The sequence below is a fragment of the Stylophora pistillata genome, chromosome 14, assembly GCF_964205215.1.
Source record: "Stylophora pistillata chromosome 14, jaStyPist1.2, whole genome shotgun sequence".
Taxonomy (NCBI): Eukaryota; Metazoa; Cnidaria; class Anthozoa; order Scleractinia; family Pocilloporidae; genus Stylophora; species Stylophora pistillata.
The window spans coordinates 18,986,817-19,007,378 of NC_142532.1; the positions used below are offsets into that span (position 1 = coordinate 18,986,817).

The 20,562-nt window shown below is 38.4% G+C and overlaps 2 protein-coding genes across 4 annotated transcripts in view; one reads left to right on the forward strand and one right to left on the reverse strand.

Moving 5' to 3' along the window:
- The first annotated feature begins 68 nt into the window (after window positions 1-68).
- Window positions 69-5,148, forward strand: LOC111325736 (uncharacterized). The gene is made up of 2 exons (XM_022929607.2): window positions 69-357; window positions 3,254-5,148. Exons 1-2 carry the CDS (start codon window positions 166-168, stop codon window positions 3,719-3,721), a joined length of 660 nt encoding a protein of 219 aa, XP_022785342.2. The 5' UTR covers window positions 69-165; the 3' UTR covers window positions 3,722-5,148.
- A 1,525-nt stretch (window positions 5,149-6,673) lies between these two features.
- LOC111325739 (ankyrin repeat and IBR domain-containing protein 1) overlaps window positions 6,674-20,562 on the reverse strand; it is a 26,405-nt gene continuing 12,516 nt past the window's right edge. For 2 of the 3 annotated variants that reach the window (XM_088745996.1, XM_088745994.1), the window contains exons 13-25: window positions 19,737-19,837; window positions 19,097-19,178; window positions 17,644-17,692; window positions 17,063-17,136; window positions 16,094-16,154; window positions 15,700-15,786; window positions 13,567-13,636; window positions 13,299-13,450; window positions 12,228-12,418; window positions 12,067-12,103; window positions 9,953-10,205; window positions 9,055-9,345; window positions 6,674-8,395 (exon numbers count right to left, since the gene is read on the reverse strand). In XM_088745996.1, coding sequence (XP_088602122.1) covers window positions 8,217-8,395; window positions 9,055-9,345; window positions 9,953-10,205; window positions 12,067-12,103; window positions 12,228-12,418; window positions 13,299-13,450; window positions 13,567-13,636; window positions 15,700-15,786; window positions 16,094-16,154; window positions 17,063-17,136; window positions 17,644-17,692; window positions 19,097-19,178; window positions 19,737-19,837 — 1,627 coding nt within the window. In that variant the 3' untranslated portion in view covers window positions 6,674-8,216. The remainder of the gene's footprint in view (window positions 8,396-9,054; window positions 9,346-9,952; window positions 10,206-12,066; window positions 12,104-12,227; window positions 12,419-13,298; window positions 13,451-13,566; window positions 13,637-15,699; window positions 15,787-16,093; window positions 16,155-17,062; window positions 17,137-17,643; window positions 17,693-19,096; window positions 19,179-19,736; window positions 19,838-20,562) is intronic. The other variant, XM_088745995.1, reaches the window with a different exon arrangement.

The window sequence follows — 20,562 nt, forward strand, 5'->3', positions numbered from 1 at the left end:
AACGCGTCACGCAGCACTAAGTAGAAACGTTGCGTGACGTCCCCTCGCCAACATCCCCGCGGATAGTCACGTGGTACATACTCTGCATAGCTATAAACGTGAATGCTCGCCCAGCAAGTGTGATCTCTTAATTTTGCGGCCCTTGCGGGTGTTTGTACCGAAGGCATGGCCGGTGGAAGATACGATCATTATGACTATCTCTACAAGATTGTCTTGATCGGGGATTCTGGCGTTGGAAAATCTTCCCTTCTATCTCGCTTCACGCGTAACGAATTCGATCTTGAGTCGAAGTCAACCATTGGGGTTGAATTTGCTACAAGAAGCATTCAAGTAGATGGCAAAGTGATCAAAGCACAGGTATGTGGTACTCGGTTCTATTTTCAGATGAAAAAGAAAAACCCTTCTTGCGTTTAGGTGAAAAGAAGTGTTATATCTTCTATATACGTCATGTCTTGAAATATATATGATAAGTATCAAGCTGTTGTAGAAGTGTTACATACGAATATTTTACCTAAATTTTTCTTCTCGCCAAACGCTTGTAGGGCTTAAAAGTGAATACGCTTGATTCGATAATCCAGGAATAAAGAAATTCCCTTTGTGAGGTTGCTAGATTAACAAGGAATTAAGTCTTTGAAGTATAAATTGAAATATGTATCGTAGGTGCCGCTTGATTCGATAATCAGGAATAAATAAATTCCCTTTGTGAGGTTGTCAGATTAACTAGGAATTAAGTCTTTGAAGTATAAATTGAAATATGCAACGTAGGTGTAGTTAGTCCCTTGTTCATTAGCAATGCGTTTTGGCATGATCCCTTTCAGTTTAAAGTACAATCGCTGTATGAATTATTGATTGTGTCGAGTGTTCCTATCGATCAAAGGCTTATATTCATCGAGTCAACGATGTTTTTGTCTAGAACGACGTGGAATTTTGAGAATGCAGAAGTTTGCCATAGAAATGCCCACAAAACGGAAAAGATATGATGTGTTTCCATAACTTTCAGTGGCTATTTGCCTTGTGGGGCTTGTTTTGAGAGGATGATTTGACCAAAGTTCACGAAGAATTTGTCGGGAACATCCCATTTTTTTCCTGGCTGAAATCATCTGTTTTCTCACCAAGAGACAATATCTTTGATATGATATAGATAGATAACCGTAAATTTACACCATCTTGCTATGCTTAACGCTGAGTATAATATTCCTCCAAGATAAGCAATTGCCACATGGCCTTAAATGAAGTTACAGCTTCCTTTCAGAAGGATAAAGAAGTGAAAATAATCATTGCCCCTTTCATTTACAAGATCCAAAACAAATATTCACAATACCATCGACCATACATGTTTTATTTATTTCTATTTGTATTTTTTACTTCCTTTATTTCAACAATTACAAACTATTTGAATGATTAAAAAGAAAAAAAAAATGGAGAAGGGCATAATTTGGCAAGCTAATTCATTGCCCTTTAAGTTAAATTTCATTTTTTCATATAATAATAAAAAAAAAACAATACATGTGTAAGTACAAGAGAGGAAAAGAGGAATCACACCTTAGACAACATGAATAAAAAACCAAAATCTGATTTTGCACTGTCTTTTGTATCTGAGAACCTTATTACACCAAAGTAAATCTTTGCAGCACCTGAACCCAAGCCCCTTCAGAATAAATCTTAGGAGATTCTGTTGAAAAGAAAAAAATATCAACTAAGGTATTCCTAGTTGACCCAAGACCAAATTCTCCAAACTAACATCATATGAAATGTAATTCAGAAAGTTAGGAGAATTGCTATAATTGAGATCTTGGAAGAAATGGGTTAAAAGAGCACATTTTATTTATTACACAATTCGGGCAGTCAGAGGGCCAATAACTAAAATTAACCAATCAAAATGCTCTATTGCCACGCCAATATTCTCTAAGTATTGGACTGGGCACTGTCCTGAATGATACTGCACTTGTGTCCCTTTGAACTTCAGGCGTATAATAAATCTCTTATTGACCAAGCTTGCTCGGGACTGTACTGGAAGAATATTGGCCCTTGGTCTTTTTTGTACGGACCGAGCGTAGCAAGGTCCATACTGTCAAGACCTTAGGCCGATATTCTCCCAGTATGGCCCTCGCACTTGGTTAATAACATATATGTATTACTTTTCTCAGTATTAATAACTGTCTTCCTTTGACCTTTTTCATTCATTATTATTTTAGCGCTGAGAATTATTTGGTGGTAAATCATACAAAATCTCCCAGGCAATATATTTTCCTTCCCCTCATCACTTTCCTGTGTACAAATAAATTTAAATTGCTCAGAGAAACTCTAGTTTTGGTCTCCCTGGGAAGTGGAAGGGCTAACCCTTTCTTTTCCAAGATCTGATTGTTAATTCTCCCCTCTCGCTGCTACACATTTCCTTGTAAATCAGTTACAAGAATTTGATGTTCAATCAAGGTAACAACTTCTACCTGATAATTTTGAGTCTTCTCTTTACCCATTGGCTGGATAATGTATGGATATTGTAGAGAGAAGTTACATGTTGATCACTTCTGAGAGTTAAAGGGTTAAAGTTTGAGTGGTGAATGATATTCATGAGAGCTCTTCCTCTGTTCTTGGAAATGCCAAAAAGATAAATGGGAATGAGGGAGGGGTAGGTATTCTGGTGGGAGTTATTGGTGATTATAACCCAACCATTAATTTTGGTGCAATTTTATTGGTTACGTTACATCACATGGTGCAAAATCACAGGACAGTTATCATGCAATAACCCCCATCCGCGTTGATATTTGTCCTCTGATTTTTGCTGTGAAAAAGAAACATAGTCAACACAAGAGTTTCAACTTTTCTGTTCTCCTACTTACATGGAAGGAAACCAAACTGGTTTTTTTCTCTTTTTTGCTTGCTTGCGTCAATCACGCGCATTCGCCATCAGATTACCACTGGCTTTTTTACTGTGTTTACACACAGTTTAATTGCGATGTGAAAATTAATGGGAGGGTTATAGAATAAATAAACCCCGTTCTGGCTTTCTGGTATGTTGGCTGATAATGTCCTTGGCTGAGAGATTGTCCTCAAAATTTCATATTTGCCCTCGAAGCTTTGCTTCTCGGCCAAATATTCATTTTTCAGACAATCTCTCAGCCGCGGACATTATCAGCCGACATACCAGCCACCCGAAGGGGCTTATTTAGTAATTATAAAACTTAGAAACTGGATATCTGGAATTTCAGAATATTTGACTACTTGTTATATTAAATACTATTGCACCTCAAAGGTATGGGATACTGCTGGACAGGAACGTTATCGGGCAATTACAAGTGCCTATTACCGTGGAGCTGTTGGTGCTGTGCTGGTGTATGATTTATCCAAACAGAAAACTTTTGAGAATGTCGAACGTTGGCTTTTGGAAGTGCGTGAACATGCAGAGTCCTCTATTGTCACCATGCTTGTTGGAAACAAATGTGATTTGAAACACCTGCGAGCAGTCGTTACAGAAGATGCAAAGAAATATGCTAATGATGCTGGATTGTCATTCATTGAGGCATCAGCCTTGGATGCTACAAATGTTGAGGAAGCTTTTACACAGACAATTACAAAAGTCCATGAAGTGCAGTTGGCAAAAATAAGAAAAGAACTTGACATGCCCGGACAGAACTCTGGAACTTCTGATGGAAAAGGAAAGGTTGTTGAAGTGAATGAAGCATCACAAGCACGCGAAGGAAACTGTTGTGTTATTCTCTGAGAACTTTGATTGAGACACTTGTCACGTAATTCTGGAGAATTAATGAAATGTCTTATATTTTTGTATCAAAGAGGGCCATTTATTTCAAAACAGAGCGACAATTAAGATGATCATAATTAATTATAATAAAGATTATATATAGAAATTATTGTAATGGTGCACGATGCAACATGTATCATATTTTGTAGCTTTCAATACTAATATTTGGTTATTAATCAATTTGAAATATTTCTCTGGAAAGTCCAATCACAATTTATTGGTAATTAGCTAAAAATATAAAATCTTGACGGAAGGTACTCCTGACTTTTTGGTTGGGTTTTATGCTTGATCATTTTGATCCATACAGCATTTCAAACCAAAACAGGCCACTTTTTTTTTACCCATTTACCTACTTTACCTATAAATTCCACATACCAGAGTCAAGAATTGGTAAAATTCAGCTGGAATGATATATCTTGGTTGGTTAAGAGCCAAAAAAAAAGCAAAAATCTATAATTCACAAAGTAACTGCTGCAAAATGGTCTGAGAGCTGGTGGGTTTCTGTCACCTACCACCTACTGATAACCCAGATATAATTGGGCAGGCAAGGTTAGCAATGTGTACATTCTGAGGGGTTGTGGATTATATTCTGTCTAAGATCTTTCAAGGTCTAATCTTGCTCAAGATGTATAATTTCTTGTTGGTTAACGACTGGGTCATATCTTCCTTAAGTCACCCTTTATAATAAGTGACTAGAATTCAGAAACATCAATTTTCAAACTTGCTGCTGCATGATTCCTCAATATTTCTGTGAAGGAGGCAATTGAAATCATGGGCAAAGTTTCTCCAATGGTTACTTGTGTGATTGGATGACTATAATGTTGTCAGGCCCAGTGAATGTATTCCTTCTAACTTCGTCCCAAGGAATATTGGACAAGATGATCTCAGAGACATTATTTTTCAAACCGGCTGTGGCATGATTCCTCAATATTTGTGAAGGAGGCAAATGAAATCATGGACAAAGTTTCTCTGATAGTTACTGGTGTGATTGTATGACTATATTGTTGCTAAGCTAAGTGAATATATTCCCTTTAACTTTGTCACAATGATTACTTGGAATGACTAGATGATCCTACCTCATTGGTGAAGAATGTTTTTTTGTATGAAAAAAGAGAATAAGGGAGAAACTATTTTGTTATTTTGGACCATATTTAGATTCACATGGCTAAAGACAAAACTTGCAACAAAATCCACATGTAGTTCACTTTTCTTGGAATGTTCAGTGTCCTGTGAGCTCAAGTCTCAACAACCACTCTTGAATTCAGGACATTAGAGTAGATTTCTGGAGGATGTGAGCATCTTTTTTTTGTTCTCTTCTCTTTTGATTATGATAGCAGTTGATCTACAGCAAACAATCTTGAAAATAAAATATTACTGTCAAATCTGGACTTTTGTGAACAGCTGAAATATTTGGGGAAAGGTGACTATGATTCAAACAATCAGTCCTGTGTTCTTTATTTCTGAATTTGATTGCAGTAATTTTAGACAAGATACAAAGAAAAAAGAAAAGAAAAGAACAAAAATGACCATAAAAAACAACGAAATAGAAAAAAAAAATGAGTTTGAAAGGTTTTGAACAGAAAGAGCAAATTAAAAAAAAATTTCAGTATGTCTGATGACAGCAATTAAAAATGAGGGAAACTCTTTCAACCTATAAATTACGATTAATACTGCAAACTGAACATAGTTTGTAAAATTTGCCATCAGGTCACATATTAAGAATTAGCAAAAATTATTTAATATTTTTTTTTACTTGGAGCTTGAGTAAAAATCATGTTTTTGAGCACAGGCTGCAAATTAGTTGCATTTTAGTGGGAATCAGCCTTGAGACTCAAGAAGAGAGTTGTTATTAATTAAGATGGAGTCAGTTTAACTTGTAATTTTCTAACTTGCTTTACTTGAATTCGCATTCAGTTGAAAAATAACAGATAACTGGAAAAGCTTGGCATTCTGAATGTGATGATGACTTATCTTTTTTTGAGATATCAAACTATTTTCTGTTAAATTCTCTCCAGGATTTCAGACACAGGTTTATTGCCACGTTTATTTGATTATAAAGATATGGCAAATGACCATAGCATTTTGTTGCGAGTTCACATTGCGGTATTGATCGGTAATCTCCAACAAGAACACGCTCATGCCTTGCAGCATCAGACCCACGATTCTGTCACGCAAATAGGAATGAAATAGGCAAGCAAAGCGTGGAAAACATTCTTGAAGTGGAGATGTACGTACGATGACAATAAATAACGTCAACGACGCCTCTGTTTTTTACTCGGGATCTCCAAGAAATGAAAGTTTGAAAGTGTAGTCTGAAGTTCTTTCAAACGTAAATAGCAAGTTAGACAAAGGTCCCAAAAACTGTCAAGAATCGGAAGAGCCCATTATTTAAGGTAACCAAATTAGCTGACTAGCGATATACGAAATGTAGACCGCTATTTTCCAATGAATCGCAGATTGGTTGTTAATCATTGAAGACTTTGTTGTCTAAACATTGGTGAGTGAGATGTGAAACTCAACCATTCGTTGCAATAGAGGTTTCAAGTAACTCACTGATGGTATTCAGCCTTACGCAAAGGTTCGTCGAGTCTACTTGCGCTTTTTGTTCATTTTACGGTTGCTCGTGAATTCTATTGGATTTAGTGCAGTTTTAAACGATCTAAGATCTGATTTACGAAGCAATACTGAAAATCCTTAACTTCCAAGGGAAATTCCTTGGGATTCCAGATTTCCATGTCTAATATTTTGTTGAAAGCGGTTCGTCAAAAATTTCCTGCACGGCGGTCTTTCACCTAATGAACACTACAGTAGTATCAAGGCCTTTGTTTAGGCGATTCGACGTTCGGGCCTTACGATTGTTCTTTTAAAGGAATATGTAATCCGCCTTACATTAACAATTAAAACAAGCAAATAAAAACAACTTCTTTATTTATTTTTATTTTACAAGGAAAGTCTAAACAACAAGTATTATACAAACTATCTAAACTGATAACAACCACACTGTAATTTCAACTCTGTACACCCTTACATCAGTATGCATATTCTCCATACTGTTCTCTATACATTTCCCAAGGTGCTGATAAGGAGAATTTGTTTAACAATCAAGGGCTTTACTGGTCATCATTTTGCTTTATTCTCATGACCTTAATGTGTGATTCAGCGGTGATATTGTAAGGAGAAATTAGATGCTGGTCACTCTTTAAGGGTAGAAGGATGAACAGGTTGCATAGTTGTATGCACTGTGGAGAATACACTACTGGTGGAGTAAAATTTTATAATTTGCATCATTAAAATGCATGTATTAAATTAGAAAGTTAATTCAGCTAGTGTCTTCAACGCTCACTTTACTCAGAACTACGTGAAAAGTAGAACTATTACTATTATTAAAAATTTATAGTTTGCATCATTAAAATGCATGTATTAAATTAGAAAGTTAACTCGGCTAGTGTCTTCATCACTCGTTTTATTCAGAACTACACGAAAATTAAAACTAATACCTGAAAATACCACCTTTATTATTGTGCATTGGTATGGCACGGTTAAATTAAACTGAAGCATACAACTCCCCTATACACACACACACACAAAAAAAAAAATTAAGAACTTACCATTTTACATAATTCAGCTTTTTAACAATATCCTAATGTGTTATTGTTTATTTTACTGTACATGATGAAATTGACTGAGTCTACAGATAACTAACTACTCGGCAATTATGAACATTCAAATGAAAAGTACTAAACAGTTCTAACTACTTAATCCATGAATGAAACCAAAGTGTACGGCCATTCAAATGCTTTTAGGTGGTACTTTTACGTGGCAGTGTCTACTACGCTTTAAAAGGTTTTTCTGGCTTTCAAGACTTCTGATAAAACCCTACGGTGTGAAAATAACAATATCTTTCCCAGGGTCTCTCATCTTCCTGCTTCCTGGAATGGGAAGATGAGAGACCCTGGGAACGAGGTTGTGGGCACAGCTGTCAAACGTCGAACATGCACACAGGGACGAATTTTGGCCAGCCACGTGAAAATTTCCCACAAAATTTCAAAGGTCAGCATAAGTTACAGCCGCTGTCATGCAAAATATGCGAAAACACACCACCTAGGCATTAAAACGCAGATGTTTAACCACTGCGTTTATTGTGCGACCGATCAAATTAAAGTTTCTGAGTGGCATTTTTACCCGGTGCCGTTTACTGATTTCACTGGAAAACAAGTGGATTTAACGTTTAAGTTTGTGGATGAAAACCTATTGTGTGACCACTCAAATGAAAGCTTCTTGGTGGTAATTTCGTTTATCACTAGTTATGAAGCTGTCCTTAGTGATTCTTATTTTAACTTTGTCTATGACACCCTATCGGAGACTACTCAGTAAAACTTACCGAGCTAAGCTTTCCCTTGGAATTATGCCGTATAAAAATGTTTACAATTTAAAATTCTAATGGATCTATTACGGTTTAAAGGCAAATGTCGAATTCACTATCACTGTCAGAGTCGTCTTGCTCTTTGGTTTGTTGGTTTTGTCGCGAACCGCTCGTGCTTCCAGTCCCAGCAGTTCCCTCCTGGGGAAGACCGCTGTCCTGTAGAGATAGTTTGATGGCTTGTTTAAGATCATCATCGGGAGAAGAGGACAGTTCTAAAAATAACAAAAAAAGAAAAAGAAAAACATGTCTATCACTTTTTAGCGAAAGCAAATCTACAGGAAAGTTGTTTCTTTAAAAGAGTTTGGTTATTTGTGCAGTATTTGCGGCTAACCATGCGTATGTGTAATAATCATTTAGAACCGTTTATAATACTTTTAATAGCTTTCATCATGAAGGTGCCGGACACACAACAGAGCAAGGCTCCGAATTAAGAGAAAATAATGCTTTGTCCCCGCCAGGACTCGAACCTAGGCCTCTTGAAGCGGAGTCCAGTGCACTGACCATTAGGTCACTGCGCTCCCCACAAATTGGTTCTGTAAATCTGTGGATCAAATCCTCGTGTTTGAACAGTCAGAGGAAAGCTAATAAGCGGTACTTTCATGTGGTGCTGTTCATAGTGCTATACAAGGTGGTCCTAATTTGTAAGTCTACGGTAAACTCTCGTGTATGACCACTCAAATGACGGCTACAGAGCAGTACTTTTAAGAAGTAAGGTATTGTTCATTTTGCTGTACAAGGTGTGTAACCTCATTGACAAGACCCTAGCTGGGAGAACTTTCAAGTGATACCTCCTTCAAAGTCCTTTGCACTTTTTCCCTTAAAAAATGACACCTTTGTTTTCAAAGCGTTACGAATAAAAACAACGAACCACCACCTCCAACAGCCGAATCTTGAAGTGACAACTCTATAGCCTTCTGGAGAGAAGCCCCATCCACAACAGAGAGGTAAGACAGGTCCTGGGGTGCCTGCACCCCATGCGGGGGTGCCTGCACCCCGTGTGCCTGGTCTCTGTAAGAGCCAGTCGAACTGCTGGATGAGCTTGATTGACGGCTTCTCTGATTGGTTGGTGTACTGTGTTGCAGTAGTGACAAATGGATTGCGCGCATGATATCAACATCCATTTCGTCTTCAGCGTCAGCTGGCTTGCTACGTCGTTGGCGCCCTGAGTTGGTTTAAGTAATAAAACGGTTAAAAGAAAGATAACATAGCTGTTTTTTTTTTTCGTTTTCCGTCAATGACTTTCAGCGTTTATGGCTTCATCAAACAAAACTGTGACAAATAAACTTGGTTACCTACTTCTATTACTTTCCAACCCTTTGTCTTTTGTTGCTATTTTTTTTTCCATACTAACATATGTACAGCCTGCGAGTGGGTCTAGGTACGAGTGTTTCTTTGCTCACCGAAAAGTATAAGGCCTGGAGCAACATGAACCCGCGAGAGGTCTGCAAAGGGGTCTAACACTGATTATTAGTGCCAGACCCCTGCCAAAAATCTCCCCGACTCGTCTCAAATCTTTACAGGGGCGTAGAAATGCGCGTCTTGCAGCACTAATAACAGGGCCTGGTCGAAGGCTAGCACATGTAGCGCTAAGTTAGTCATTAATAGTCCAGAGTTATAACATATGAACAATAACTATTTAGCTACATATATCTCTTTCTTTCCAAGCCTTCTTCTTTCACTTCCGTCTATATTTGCATAAGAAGGACTTCGTAATCATGGACTTTGTCGTTCAGAGCTTTGAAACATGAACAAACCATTTAGTTACATACTTCTCCTTCTTTCCGCCCCCTTCTCTTTTGTTTTTCCATATTTGCACAAGTAACAAGAGGAGAGATTGAATCTCTTATGAATTGCCTCACAGGTAACTTTTTCCTTGGAGGCGGCTTGTTCTTCAAACACATCTTCACTAAACGGGGATGAATCAGTAGATCCAACCGATGCCAGCCGAGAGAAACGCTCTTTGATGATGGACCGTTCTATTGCGCTGCGAACTTCGTCGTAATTGTCTGCATCTTCGTCAGACTATAAAACACAAAATACATCATTCGATTGTAATACAAATGTTCGCTCACTTAAGGAATTAATGTTCAATTAAAAGCCTTTTTTCACAACAAAGAGGATGATTCCAACACCTCGAACAAAGACACTTTCGAAACACTTCAGACTCGAAAGTCTAGATGGACTCCCCCAGAGGGCCAATTCGCATCATTAGACTTTTTTATCAAAAAATGCCGCCACGATATCAACAAACTCAATTTCAAACGTATTACCAAATTTTCTAATCTCTCTTCTGAAGAGTGGTCGGCTCTAAAAAGTCTTACAAAATGCAAAGACATAGTTATCACAGCAGCCGATAAGGGCGGCTCAGTCGTTGTTTGGCGCACCGACCTCTACCAAAAAGAAGCTTTGCGGCAACTTTCTGACACCTCTTTTTATCAAAAGGTCGACAAAGACCTCACTGCCAGCAATCAAAACTCCGTCAAGAATACGATCAACCAAAGAATTGCCGGCCACAGCAAAAAATCTCATCATAACCACTACTAGAACTTCTCGTACTTACTTTTACCTAAAATTCACAAACCTAACAACCCGGGTCGGCCCATTGTCTTGGCTTGCAGTTGCCCTACCGAACTTATCTCCAGCTATCTAGACAAAATTATGGCTCCCATCGTCAAAACTTTACCATCATATATTAAAGACAGCCAACACGCTCTTCAAATTTTTCGAGACTTTAATTTCCTTGGCCAAAACAAACTTCTTTTCACCATGGATATTACGTCTCTTTACACTGTCATTCCTAATGGCGAAGGCCTTCTGGCCCTTAAACATTTTTTCGATCAACGTACTGATAAGGAACCTAAATCTGAAACACTACTACGCTTAGCCGAACTAGTGCTCACACTCAATTGTTTTACATTCGGAAACAACTTCTTCAAACAAAATCAATGGTGTAGCCATGGGCACCAAAATGGGACCTAGCTATGCCAATCTTTTTGTAGGTTTTGTCGAACATCAATTTTTCAGCCAATACAACGGGTCCAAACCTGAACTCTACGGTCGCTACATCGACGACTGTATCGGCGCTACCTCCTCTACCAGAGAGGAGCTCACTCAATTCATAACCGCAGTCAATTCTTTTCACCCGGCCCTGAAATATACCTGGGAAATTTCTGACAATTCTTTATCCTTTTTAGACATCAAAGTTTCAATTGAAGGTAACGGTTTATGCACTAGTGTGTATTACAAACCTACAGACTCGCATAATTACTTGTTATAATCGTCTTCGCATCCATCTCACGTTAAGAATTCCATTCCTTTTTCTCAGTTTCTAAGACTTCGTCGTTTATTTAGTGATGACTCTGATTTCCACCACAAATCAGAGTCAATGTGCCAGTTTTTCGATAAACGTGGTTACCCTGTTTCTGTCGTTCAAGCAGGTTACCACCGCGCCCAACTTATTGATCGACATTCAGCACTACAAACGGTCTTGCTTAACCCTTTCACCCCCGAGATCTCTTAAGCAATTCTCCTTACTGTCTGCCATACATATTAGAAGTATGATAGGGACCAGTCATTTTTTAATCACCTGGGGAGAGGCGGTGGAGGATTTTTTTTTTTTTGGGGGGGGGGGATCACACGGTTTTCATGGGAAATGGAGGGACGACCAGCTGTCGTCAATAGAGTATGAAAGGGGGACTATAGAAAGTAAACTGCCACTTAATTGCTAACGAGGCAAGGGTGGGAGGGTTTGTAAAGATATCACAGAACCTTATGGGGGATCAGTTAAATTTTATCGCGACACGACCAAAATCATCCCCTCCCCCCGGTAGTAAATTATGATCAGTTCCTAACACTAGTATAACAAATAGTATTTTAATGTTACCTCACTATCTTGACTTCCTCTGGATAATGAGAAGAGCCTGCGAGAAAATGAAAAAAAAAAACAAGAAAAAAAAAAAGAAAAAAACAATATGAAGACCAGGAATCCTCATGGGCAAAAGTTCCGAAACAAAACTTTGAAATAACGTTACTAACAATGCCTACCTTGGCACGAAGCTGTTAGGCTCCGGTAGTTCGTCGTCATCCGGTATTAGGCCACGTGACAGAGCTAACAGAAAGTCATCTCGCTTCCGGTGTAACAGCTGTGTGGTATGGATGATCTGAGCCCGCGGTGTCCTCAAGTATGGTCGAGCAACCATCTGTGACAATGTTTCTGTTGCTTCTTCAACTTCGGTCTATGACGATAAAACACAGAGGATGCGAGTGTTTAGAACGCTTTCCGGTTTTTTAAAATGGCAATGAAACCTTAACCAAAGTAAACGAATGGGCAAAACAAAACAAACAAACAAAAACACGCAAACTGCTGATTGCAGCGCGGGAAAACGCGGGTGCACAAGTGGTGATTAGTTTTGCATTTGATTGGTTGATAGAGTGGCGCGAGTTCTCATGACTAATCAGAGAGCGATGTTTAAGAAGGATTTGTTCAAACACCACTCGTTTTTCTGCCCTTTTGTGACTTTCCCGCTGAGGACCGCGAGCTTCTTTTTTTCCTGTAGCGGCCGAGCGGCCATCTCGGTCACAGGTGGCCCAAGTTCTCTTTAAGAACCTCACAAGGAACACAATTTGCATATCGATTTATACGGATTTGTATGGGATTTTCTACAAGATATCCATGGAGATAGTTAAAAGTGAAAATATTAAATAAAAATGGCTCACCTTACTCTTAAGAAGAGAAGACCAGGATTTAAAAAAACTGCTTAAAATCAAGTTAAATCGGTAAAATAACGACACCGGGAGCAAACAACGCATGTATGGAATAAGGTAAGCCATTTTTATTTAATATTTTCACTTTTAACAATCTCTATGGATATCTTGTAGAAAATCCCATACACATCTTTATAAATCGATATGCAAATTATGTTCCTTAAGTGGTTCTTGAAGAGAGCTTGGGCCGCTTGTGATGTTTTGACCTCGAAATGAATAATTTTATTTGACGACTTATTCCTTGTTATTCAACTGTTCTGGTATCGAGAACATGCGATTTTAAGCTAGCTAAACTAATGCAATCCTGTATTACTTTCGACACTCCTTTGAAAAAATTGCTTTAACACTTGCCTGCATTGATTCAAAGATTGCTCTCTTGTCCTTGTTACCAGTGAGAAAGTATCCATGAGCATATGAGGCTCGAAGTACTCTCCTTGCATTTAGCAGTCCGTGAACGGCGTCTTCGATAAATGATGTGTCAGCATTTTCCACTGAAGTTGCAGCTGAACACAGAAACAATACTCAATATACACAGTACAGACTTACACTTAGGTGCAGGGGAAAAAAAATGCCCGAGTAATATCGGTCGTACAACTAATAGTAAAAGAGAGAAACTGACCTGTTTCCATGGCAGCAACAGCTAATGCAGACATTTTATCCTTAGCTGTACTTAATAAAGGTTCTTCAAACTATTTAAGACAAAGAAACTTTCTATCAAACTTTAATTCATGGACCATTATTTCTCATCTGCAAAGACATTCTGCACTATGTGCTTCTCCATTTAGAAGTAATTGAGAACGTATGGGAATGGAGTAAACCAGAGCAAGAAAAAAAATTCTCCTTTAGTTGCCCACGATCTCTCTTTTTCCCAAGCTTTCCACCAAATACGTATTCCCATGTTTTATTATATAAAGATCTTTATATAAATGTGAGGGTAGAGTCTACCTTGGCATAAAGTGCTCAAAGCTCGAGTGCTCAATGCTAACCGCCTCCCGGTTAGTTCAGTTGGTTAGAGCGCCGGATTGTGTTGTGCGGGAGGTCGAGGGTCCGAGCCCCGGCCGGACCGATACTCATGGTCTTAAAATAACTGAGGAGAATTTGCTACCTTTCTATAATCAAGAAATGGATAGATATTCTAGTCTTCTCGGATATGGACGAATAAACCGTAGGCCCCGTCTCCTGCAGGGTTAGGGGTAGGAGACGTTAATTTCCCACGCACGAGATTACTGTGTCGTGGATGTCCTCCCTTGGGGTGGGATGGGTGGGAATTGACCCTGAAAAGCCCCCATGGGGAGTGGTCAACTAACGTATGTATAATGCTGTGTTAGCAGAGCTGGGTATACATTAGTTGAAGAATCAAAGAGGACGTATCGATTCCCTGTTACTCTGAGTTTCGCGCCGAAGTGCTCGTCAGACAGAATTATATTCAATAAAGAACATACTTCCTTATATATAGTAGTTAATTAATTCGCTGGTGCGATGAAATAAATATTCTCTAGGGCTATTGTTGGCGGCTTGTGAAATTTGTGAAATTTGATAAGTAAATTTATTCTCGTGGCAGCATTTAGAAATAAGTTCTGTTCTTTTGTTTAATAAAGACGGCTTCTTAGCTCTAATTAGATAAAGTTTCTCTAACAACAAACATATGAAATACATATATATGAACTGCGGTTATGAAACGTATATGTGCACGATCCTTCGCAGTAAAGCACTATTTAAGTAATAGTGAAAATCAGACCTGAAAAAAATTCAGGCCTGTACGGGATTCGAACCACTGACCTCTGCGATACTAGCGCTGCACTAGTATCGCAGAGGTCAGTGGTTCGAATCCTGTACAGGCCTGAATTTTTTTCAGGTCTGATTTTCACTATTACTTAAATAGTGCTTTACTGCGAAGGATCGTGCACATATACGTAAAGTTTCTCTGTGAGGCACAAGTGGCACCGCTTGCTTTTGTTGTTGTAGGCCGGGGCGGTCGCTAAAATACTCCAGTTAATTGTGAAGTTGGTGTTGCTGTCTTTGAGTGTCCAGATATACTTTGATAGTTCCGTGCTGCTTGAATAGTTTCTGTTTCGAAAAGAAAGTTTGTGCTGCGTGTAGCGTTGTTTAAAAGTTCCTTCCGTTAGTCCAATGTAATTCTTTCCGGTTGTGTCATTTTCGGTTGTTACGTTGGCGTTTTAGACGACGCTTGAAGTGAGGCAGTTGTTTTTCAGAGGGCAGTCGTTTTTTTTTTCCTTCAGTTACAGTTGTTTTCTGTAGGGGGTGTCTTGCTTGTCTCAAGGATTTTCCTGTTGTGTTTCTTAATTATGGTTTGCAGGTTGTCAGTGCAGCTATAGCTAACTTTTATGCTGTTTTTGTTGAAAATGTTTTTGGAAAATGTTTGCTGACGAGGTTCAGAAATTCTCTGCCGATGTTTGTTTGCCCGTTCATGCTGTAGGGCGGATTAAACCAAATTATGTTTCTTTGTCTGCTCTTGCGGTTGTGAGTTTCAGGTTTCTTGCGTTCGGTGTAGGTTAGTTTTTAGCCGTGTCCGCTTTGTCTGAGTGCACTTTCGTCTGCAATATTTATTTATTTATTTCTTCGCACCAGCGAATTAATTAACTACAATACATAAGGAGGTATGTTCTTTATTGAATAAAATTCTGTCTGACGAGCGCTTCGGCGCGAAACTCAGAGTAACAGAGAATCGATGCGTCCTCTTTGATTCTTCAACTAACGTAGATCTTTATATATATATCTTGTGTTCTCTTACCTTGTAGCTATTTTCATGGTTCTTAAAGCGTGAGTAATAATGTAGAAAGCAATTTAATTGGGTTATCTCGTCATTCTTTGTGTTAATCTGTTAAAAAAATAAAAAAATAAAAAAATAAGAAAACGGTGGGGTAAAGAACAAGAAAATATTCCAAACATTTCTCTCGATTACCCCCTTTTTTTTTACTGGAAGAGTCCTTTTCAACTTTCAAACATTCAGAGCCAAAGCATTGAGTTTCGTTGGTTCGTGCTGGTAGTTTGACCTTCACACGATGACGGTAAAATTATTGATGCTGTTACATTTCAAGAGGGATCCTAGCTTTGTGCATTCTTCCTGAGTATGACGGAAACCAAAAAGCTAATCGAGTCAGTTTTGTATACAGGCTTCACCTTACCTCAGTTACTACCTTGGCTGACTCTGATTCGACTTTTTGTACAATCTCAAATCGATTACACCTGAAAAGAAACGTAATGTGTTATCACGAAAAAAAAGGTTTGGCTATTCACCGTGGTTCTTCCACTTGTACAACTGTTTGTCTCAAGATAAAGTCACTTCCGAGGTGGATCGTGACGTTTTGAAGAGGAACAGCAGTAGGCAGTCGAAGCACCACGACAAACATGGGAGTGATCTCAGCGTGAGACGCACTATTATGCTTTCAATAATGAGGGGTTTTATGGATACTTCAAGACTGTTAAAAAGCCTACTTGGTGCTTATGTGGCGACTGAATCAGCCCTCATCCCAAATTTTCAATTATCTCTTGTAAACGACGTAGAAAAGCGAATGAAAAGAATGGAATGCAATAATCAAGTAAATAATCAAAAGCAACTGTCAATGAAATAATTAGCCGCAGTGCATTCTTAATTAGTCTCACAAGATGAATTCAGGTAAGTGTGCAGGCGCGTAGCATGGTCATTTTTTTCAAGTACGCATAAGCACATATGATCTAGAAACCTAACTAAACTGAGCGAAAAATACTGCGTTCTTTATTTCTTGTTCGAAATAGTTGTGTGGATACAAGCAAAGAACAAAGTTAGACCACGTATAGCTTTTGTTTCAGTTTTTAGAATTTAATCAAAGTGGTGTTTTCCTCACGAAATCTTGGTTGCGTACAAGTAAAATGTTAAAAATAGAAACAATTGCTAAAAATTTCAAAATTTTCCGGTCACTTCAAGTACGCAAGTGCGTATATGCGTATAAGACGCTACGCGCCTGGTGTGATTCATAATACTAAAAATTGACGAAGGCTGTTAATGCGTGCATAACAAAACTTCGACTGCAGTTTTACAAAAATAACTCTATACAAATGGTACTCAGCCAAAGAAGACAAATGTTCCTGACAATTTTCAGCTCAACTTTACCAACCTAAAATATCCTCCTGTAGCAGAACTGTGTTTTTTCCACTGTTCCAGACAAACCCAGCAGAACTCGTGTTTGCACTGTAAAAAAGAATTAATAATAATAATAATGATATTAATAACAATAATAATGTCTGTAGAATTCCATAGTGGAACTTTTTCATATCATGATAATCAGCATTGGAACACAGTCAGCAAAGTAAACATGTGGTAAGTCCGGCACTCTTTGATATTTTCGCTTATTATTTGTGCGTCTGTTTGTTTGTGCGTTTGTTGCTTTTGTTTTTGTTTTTGTTTTTTTAACGAAAGCTGTCGATCACATCAATTCTGATAGCTGGATTAAGGACAAAATCACTCTCAGACTCTCAGGGGGAGCCGAGTAGGGGCGGGGGGTGTTCGAGTTATCCAAGTTGAGATACATTGCATCAGCACACAAAAGAAATTATTATAAGTAAAGTTTAAAGACTAAGACAATTTTTGGTACAGAAAAACTATAAGTATTTTAAGATGTCTTACAACTCTACAAGTAGGTATCTTTCAAGCCGTTACGACTAAAACTCATAGTAAGTAAATTCACCATACAAATACCTTTGTACACTTCATGTGGTTGCATCCCTCGTTCTTCTGAATGGGTGATCTGAGGAGTAAAAAATCCTCCCATAAGATTTATTCTATAAACATTGACAATCGTTTCGAGCTCTTAATTTCTACACGCTTTTGAGGTCATTTGTTTGAGCTCCTGGGATGGAAAAACCTAGCTTCCCAGCAGCAAATGCAAAGAGCCACAATGGTCCACAAGTCTCTGCACGGCTTAGCTCCAGACTATTTACGTTCTAAATTTGAAAGGCGAGAAAATGCGTATAACCTAAGAGACTCTGAGAATAAGCTTAATGTTCCATCGCCGCGCACAAACCATTATAAGAATCGCTTTAGCTATAGTGGCGCCACCCTTTGGAACAGTTTTCCTCATGATATAAGACAAGCAGAGTCCCTTGGGTTATTTAAGCGTTTAATTAAAGATGTAAGTTGTGGCACGGCATTCGTGGAAAGCAGCTTTAGTTAGGTGTAGGTTTTAAATATAGTTTTCATAATAGTATCTTATCCATTTGATGCATGTTGATACCGTTATGTATTTTAAATGTTTTATTTATAGATGATGAATTGTCCGAGGATAAATAAAGATTATCTATCTATCTAGGTACTGTGTAGAAGATAAGACGGTCTAGAAAGCTCTTCCATCATATCTAATTCTACCAATTGCAAATATTTCGCCGTAATATGCAATATTTACAGCCTTTCGGTTTTTATCGTTCTAGTTTTGAAAGAGATTTTGTTAGGGGCTTCTTGAAGGTAAAATTTATTTCTTCTTCATTACAGCTCATTGGTTGGCCCCCGTGATATTCCGTTCGGTAAGTTGTATGCTGTATTGAGTAAAACCTGTGTTGAGTGTCGCAAACCAAAACCAAAGTACGGGTAATCACAAAGGTCAAATAGAAAGAAGAAAAATTCCTCTCAGAGCCAATTAGAACTCAAAGTAAGAACAACCAAATTGCCAAAAGCGCGGGAAAACGCAAGCAACCAAGTTTGTCATGATTGGTTTTAGTTTGGCATCTGATTGGTTAGGAGAGTGGCGGGAGTTTTCTGGACCACTCACAGAGCGAAGTATAGCAAAACCAAAGATATCTCTGATTAGTTTGACACTCAGTTGAAAATTGCTTTAAACACGAAATTACTGATTCCAATTTTCACTCCTTGGCGGAGAACCAAGACAACGTACAAAGAAAGGAAGCGTATCATGTTTCTATACACTGGATCTCCAAGACGTCTTGACAATAAAGAACTTAGGCTAATTATTTTCAGATGCGCATGAAGTGATGTTGCCCGTTCGCGTAAGAGGCAGATCTTACAGTTTCTATACCGTAAATATGTTCTTATAGTGTAGTTGTATGATGGATTACAGGCGTGATTGCATGTAACACAAATCAGGTACTCAGTCATACAAAACGCACACATAAATGCCTTGTTTAAATCGACAACTTACTTGCAGTTGGGGCAACATTTTGAGTTTGTCACAAGCCAAAGAGTGTTAGCGACTGCTTCGGTTTCAGGACACTCAGAAATGTCTATCAGAGGATAGGAAATTTTGGAGTTATTGATTAGTGTAATCTCAGAAATTACAAGCGTGGTAATCCTTTCTGTTTTAGCTTATCTTGGCTAAATTTTCTATGTCATGGAGCACCTAAACGGATTGCTAATCCACCTGGATGGTAGGCCAGTGCATCCCTGCATTTCTTCTGGAGCTAATCTCGGTTTCTGTAACATGACGGCGCAAGGAGTGAAGTAGCTTGCCACTGGATGGGATACTAGTCCATTAAGGTTTACCCCCCCCCCCTTCCCCTACAAGGACTCTGGGTTGAGAGGTTCTGGTTCAAGACCTAGCTGGGTCAATGTGTTGCCTCCCTCCCCCCCAGGAATATAAATGGGCACTGGCAAATTGTCAGGGTAGCCTGATAAAATACTGGGAGGGGGGGGGTGTAACCCTTAATGGACCAGTATCCCATCCAGGGCTTTACCTTACCAACAGCGTATTGTTCAATAAGCAACTGGGTGAACCATGAACAGAACAACAAAATAACATATTTTGCCCATATAAACCAAATTTGTATAAAAAAAATACCAACCTTCTGCTGTAGGAATCTTTGGTAACATTTCAGCAATTTTTTCCAGCCATTTACTCCAAAGTTCACATGAACAGGGCAGATGGGCTTCCTTTAAACAATGCCTGTGGATCAGACAGATAGACAGTAATATTGACATTTGAAGTGAAATCAGTGGAGTCCTGTGCACATTAAATTTATCTAATCTAGGACAAACAACAAATTTCAGTGACTTTGGCAAATAACCTCCTTTGTCCTTTTTGGTGTGTGTGTGCAGCACCAAAGAAAAGTTAATATCTACTGACTGAGAAACCTGTGTTAATTTCAGTTTGGAGAATTTAGTATGGGACCAAATGATAATCCCCTAATTGATATTTTTTTTTATATTCTCATCACGTGTCAACTTGAATTTGTACCAATGTTGTAAGGAGAAGTTTCTATAGGTCACTTCTGGAAGTGAAAGGGTTAAGTTCACACAATATGGCAAAATAATCTACTGGGAAGTTTCTGGAGGTCAGTTAGTTCAAAATGAGTACAACATTAGTGAACATTGTGCAAAATGAGGCCTGCAAAAAAAAACAAAAAAACAAACAAGCAAACAAAAACTGATAACTGGAAAATCTGTTGGCCTTATGGACCAATCACATCTGCTTACTATAATCTACAAACACTGCAGTCCAAGGCCCAGTTATTCAAAGAGTGGATAATACTATCCAACAGATAAATCACCATCCAGCAGACAAGAAACGTACTTCAATATCTATTGGATAGAGATTTATCCAGTAGTTAACAATTATTCCACTCATGCTTGTTGGATATGAGATGATAGATAGCTATCTGGCTATCTATC

Coding starts and splice junctions, on each gene's coding strand:
- LOC111325736 (XM_022929607.2), top strand. CDS start 166: ATGGCCGGTGGAAGATACGATCATTATGACTATCTCTACAAGATTGTC. Junction 358..3,253: donor GCAAAGTGATCAAAGCACAG/GTATGTGGTACT, acceptor TGCACCTCAAAG/GTATGGGATACTGCTGGACA.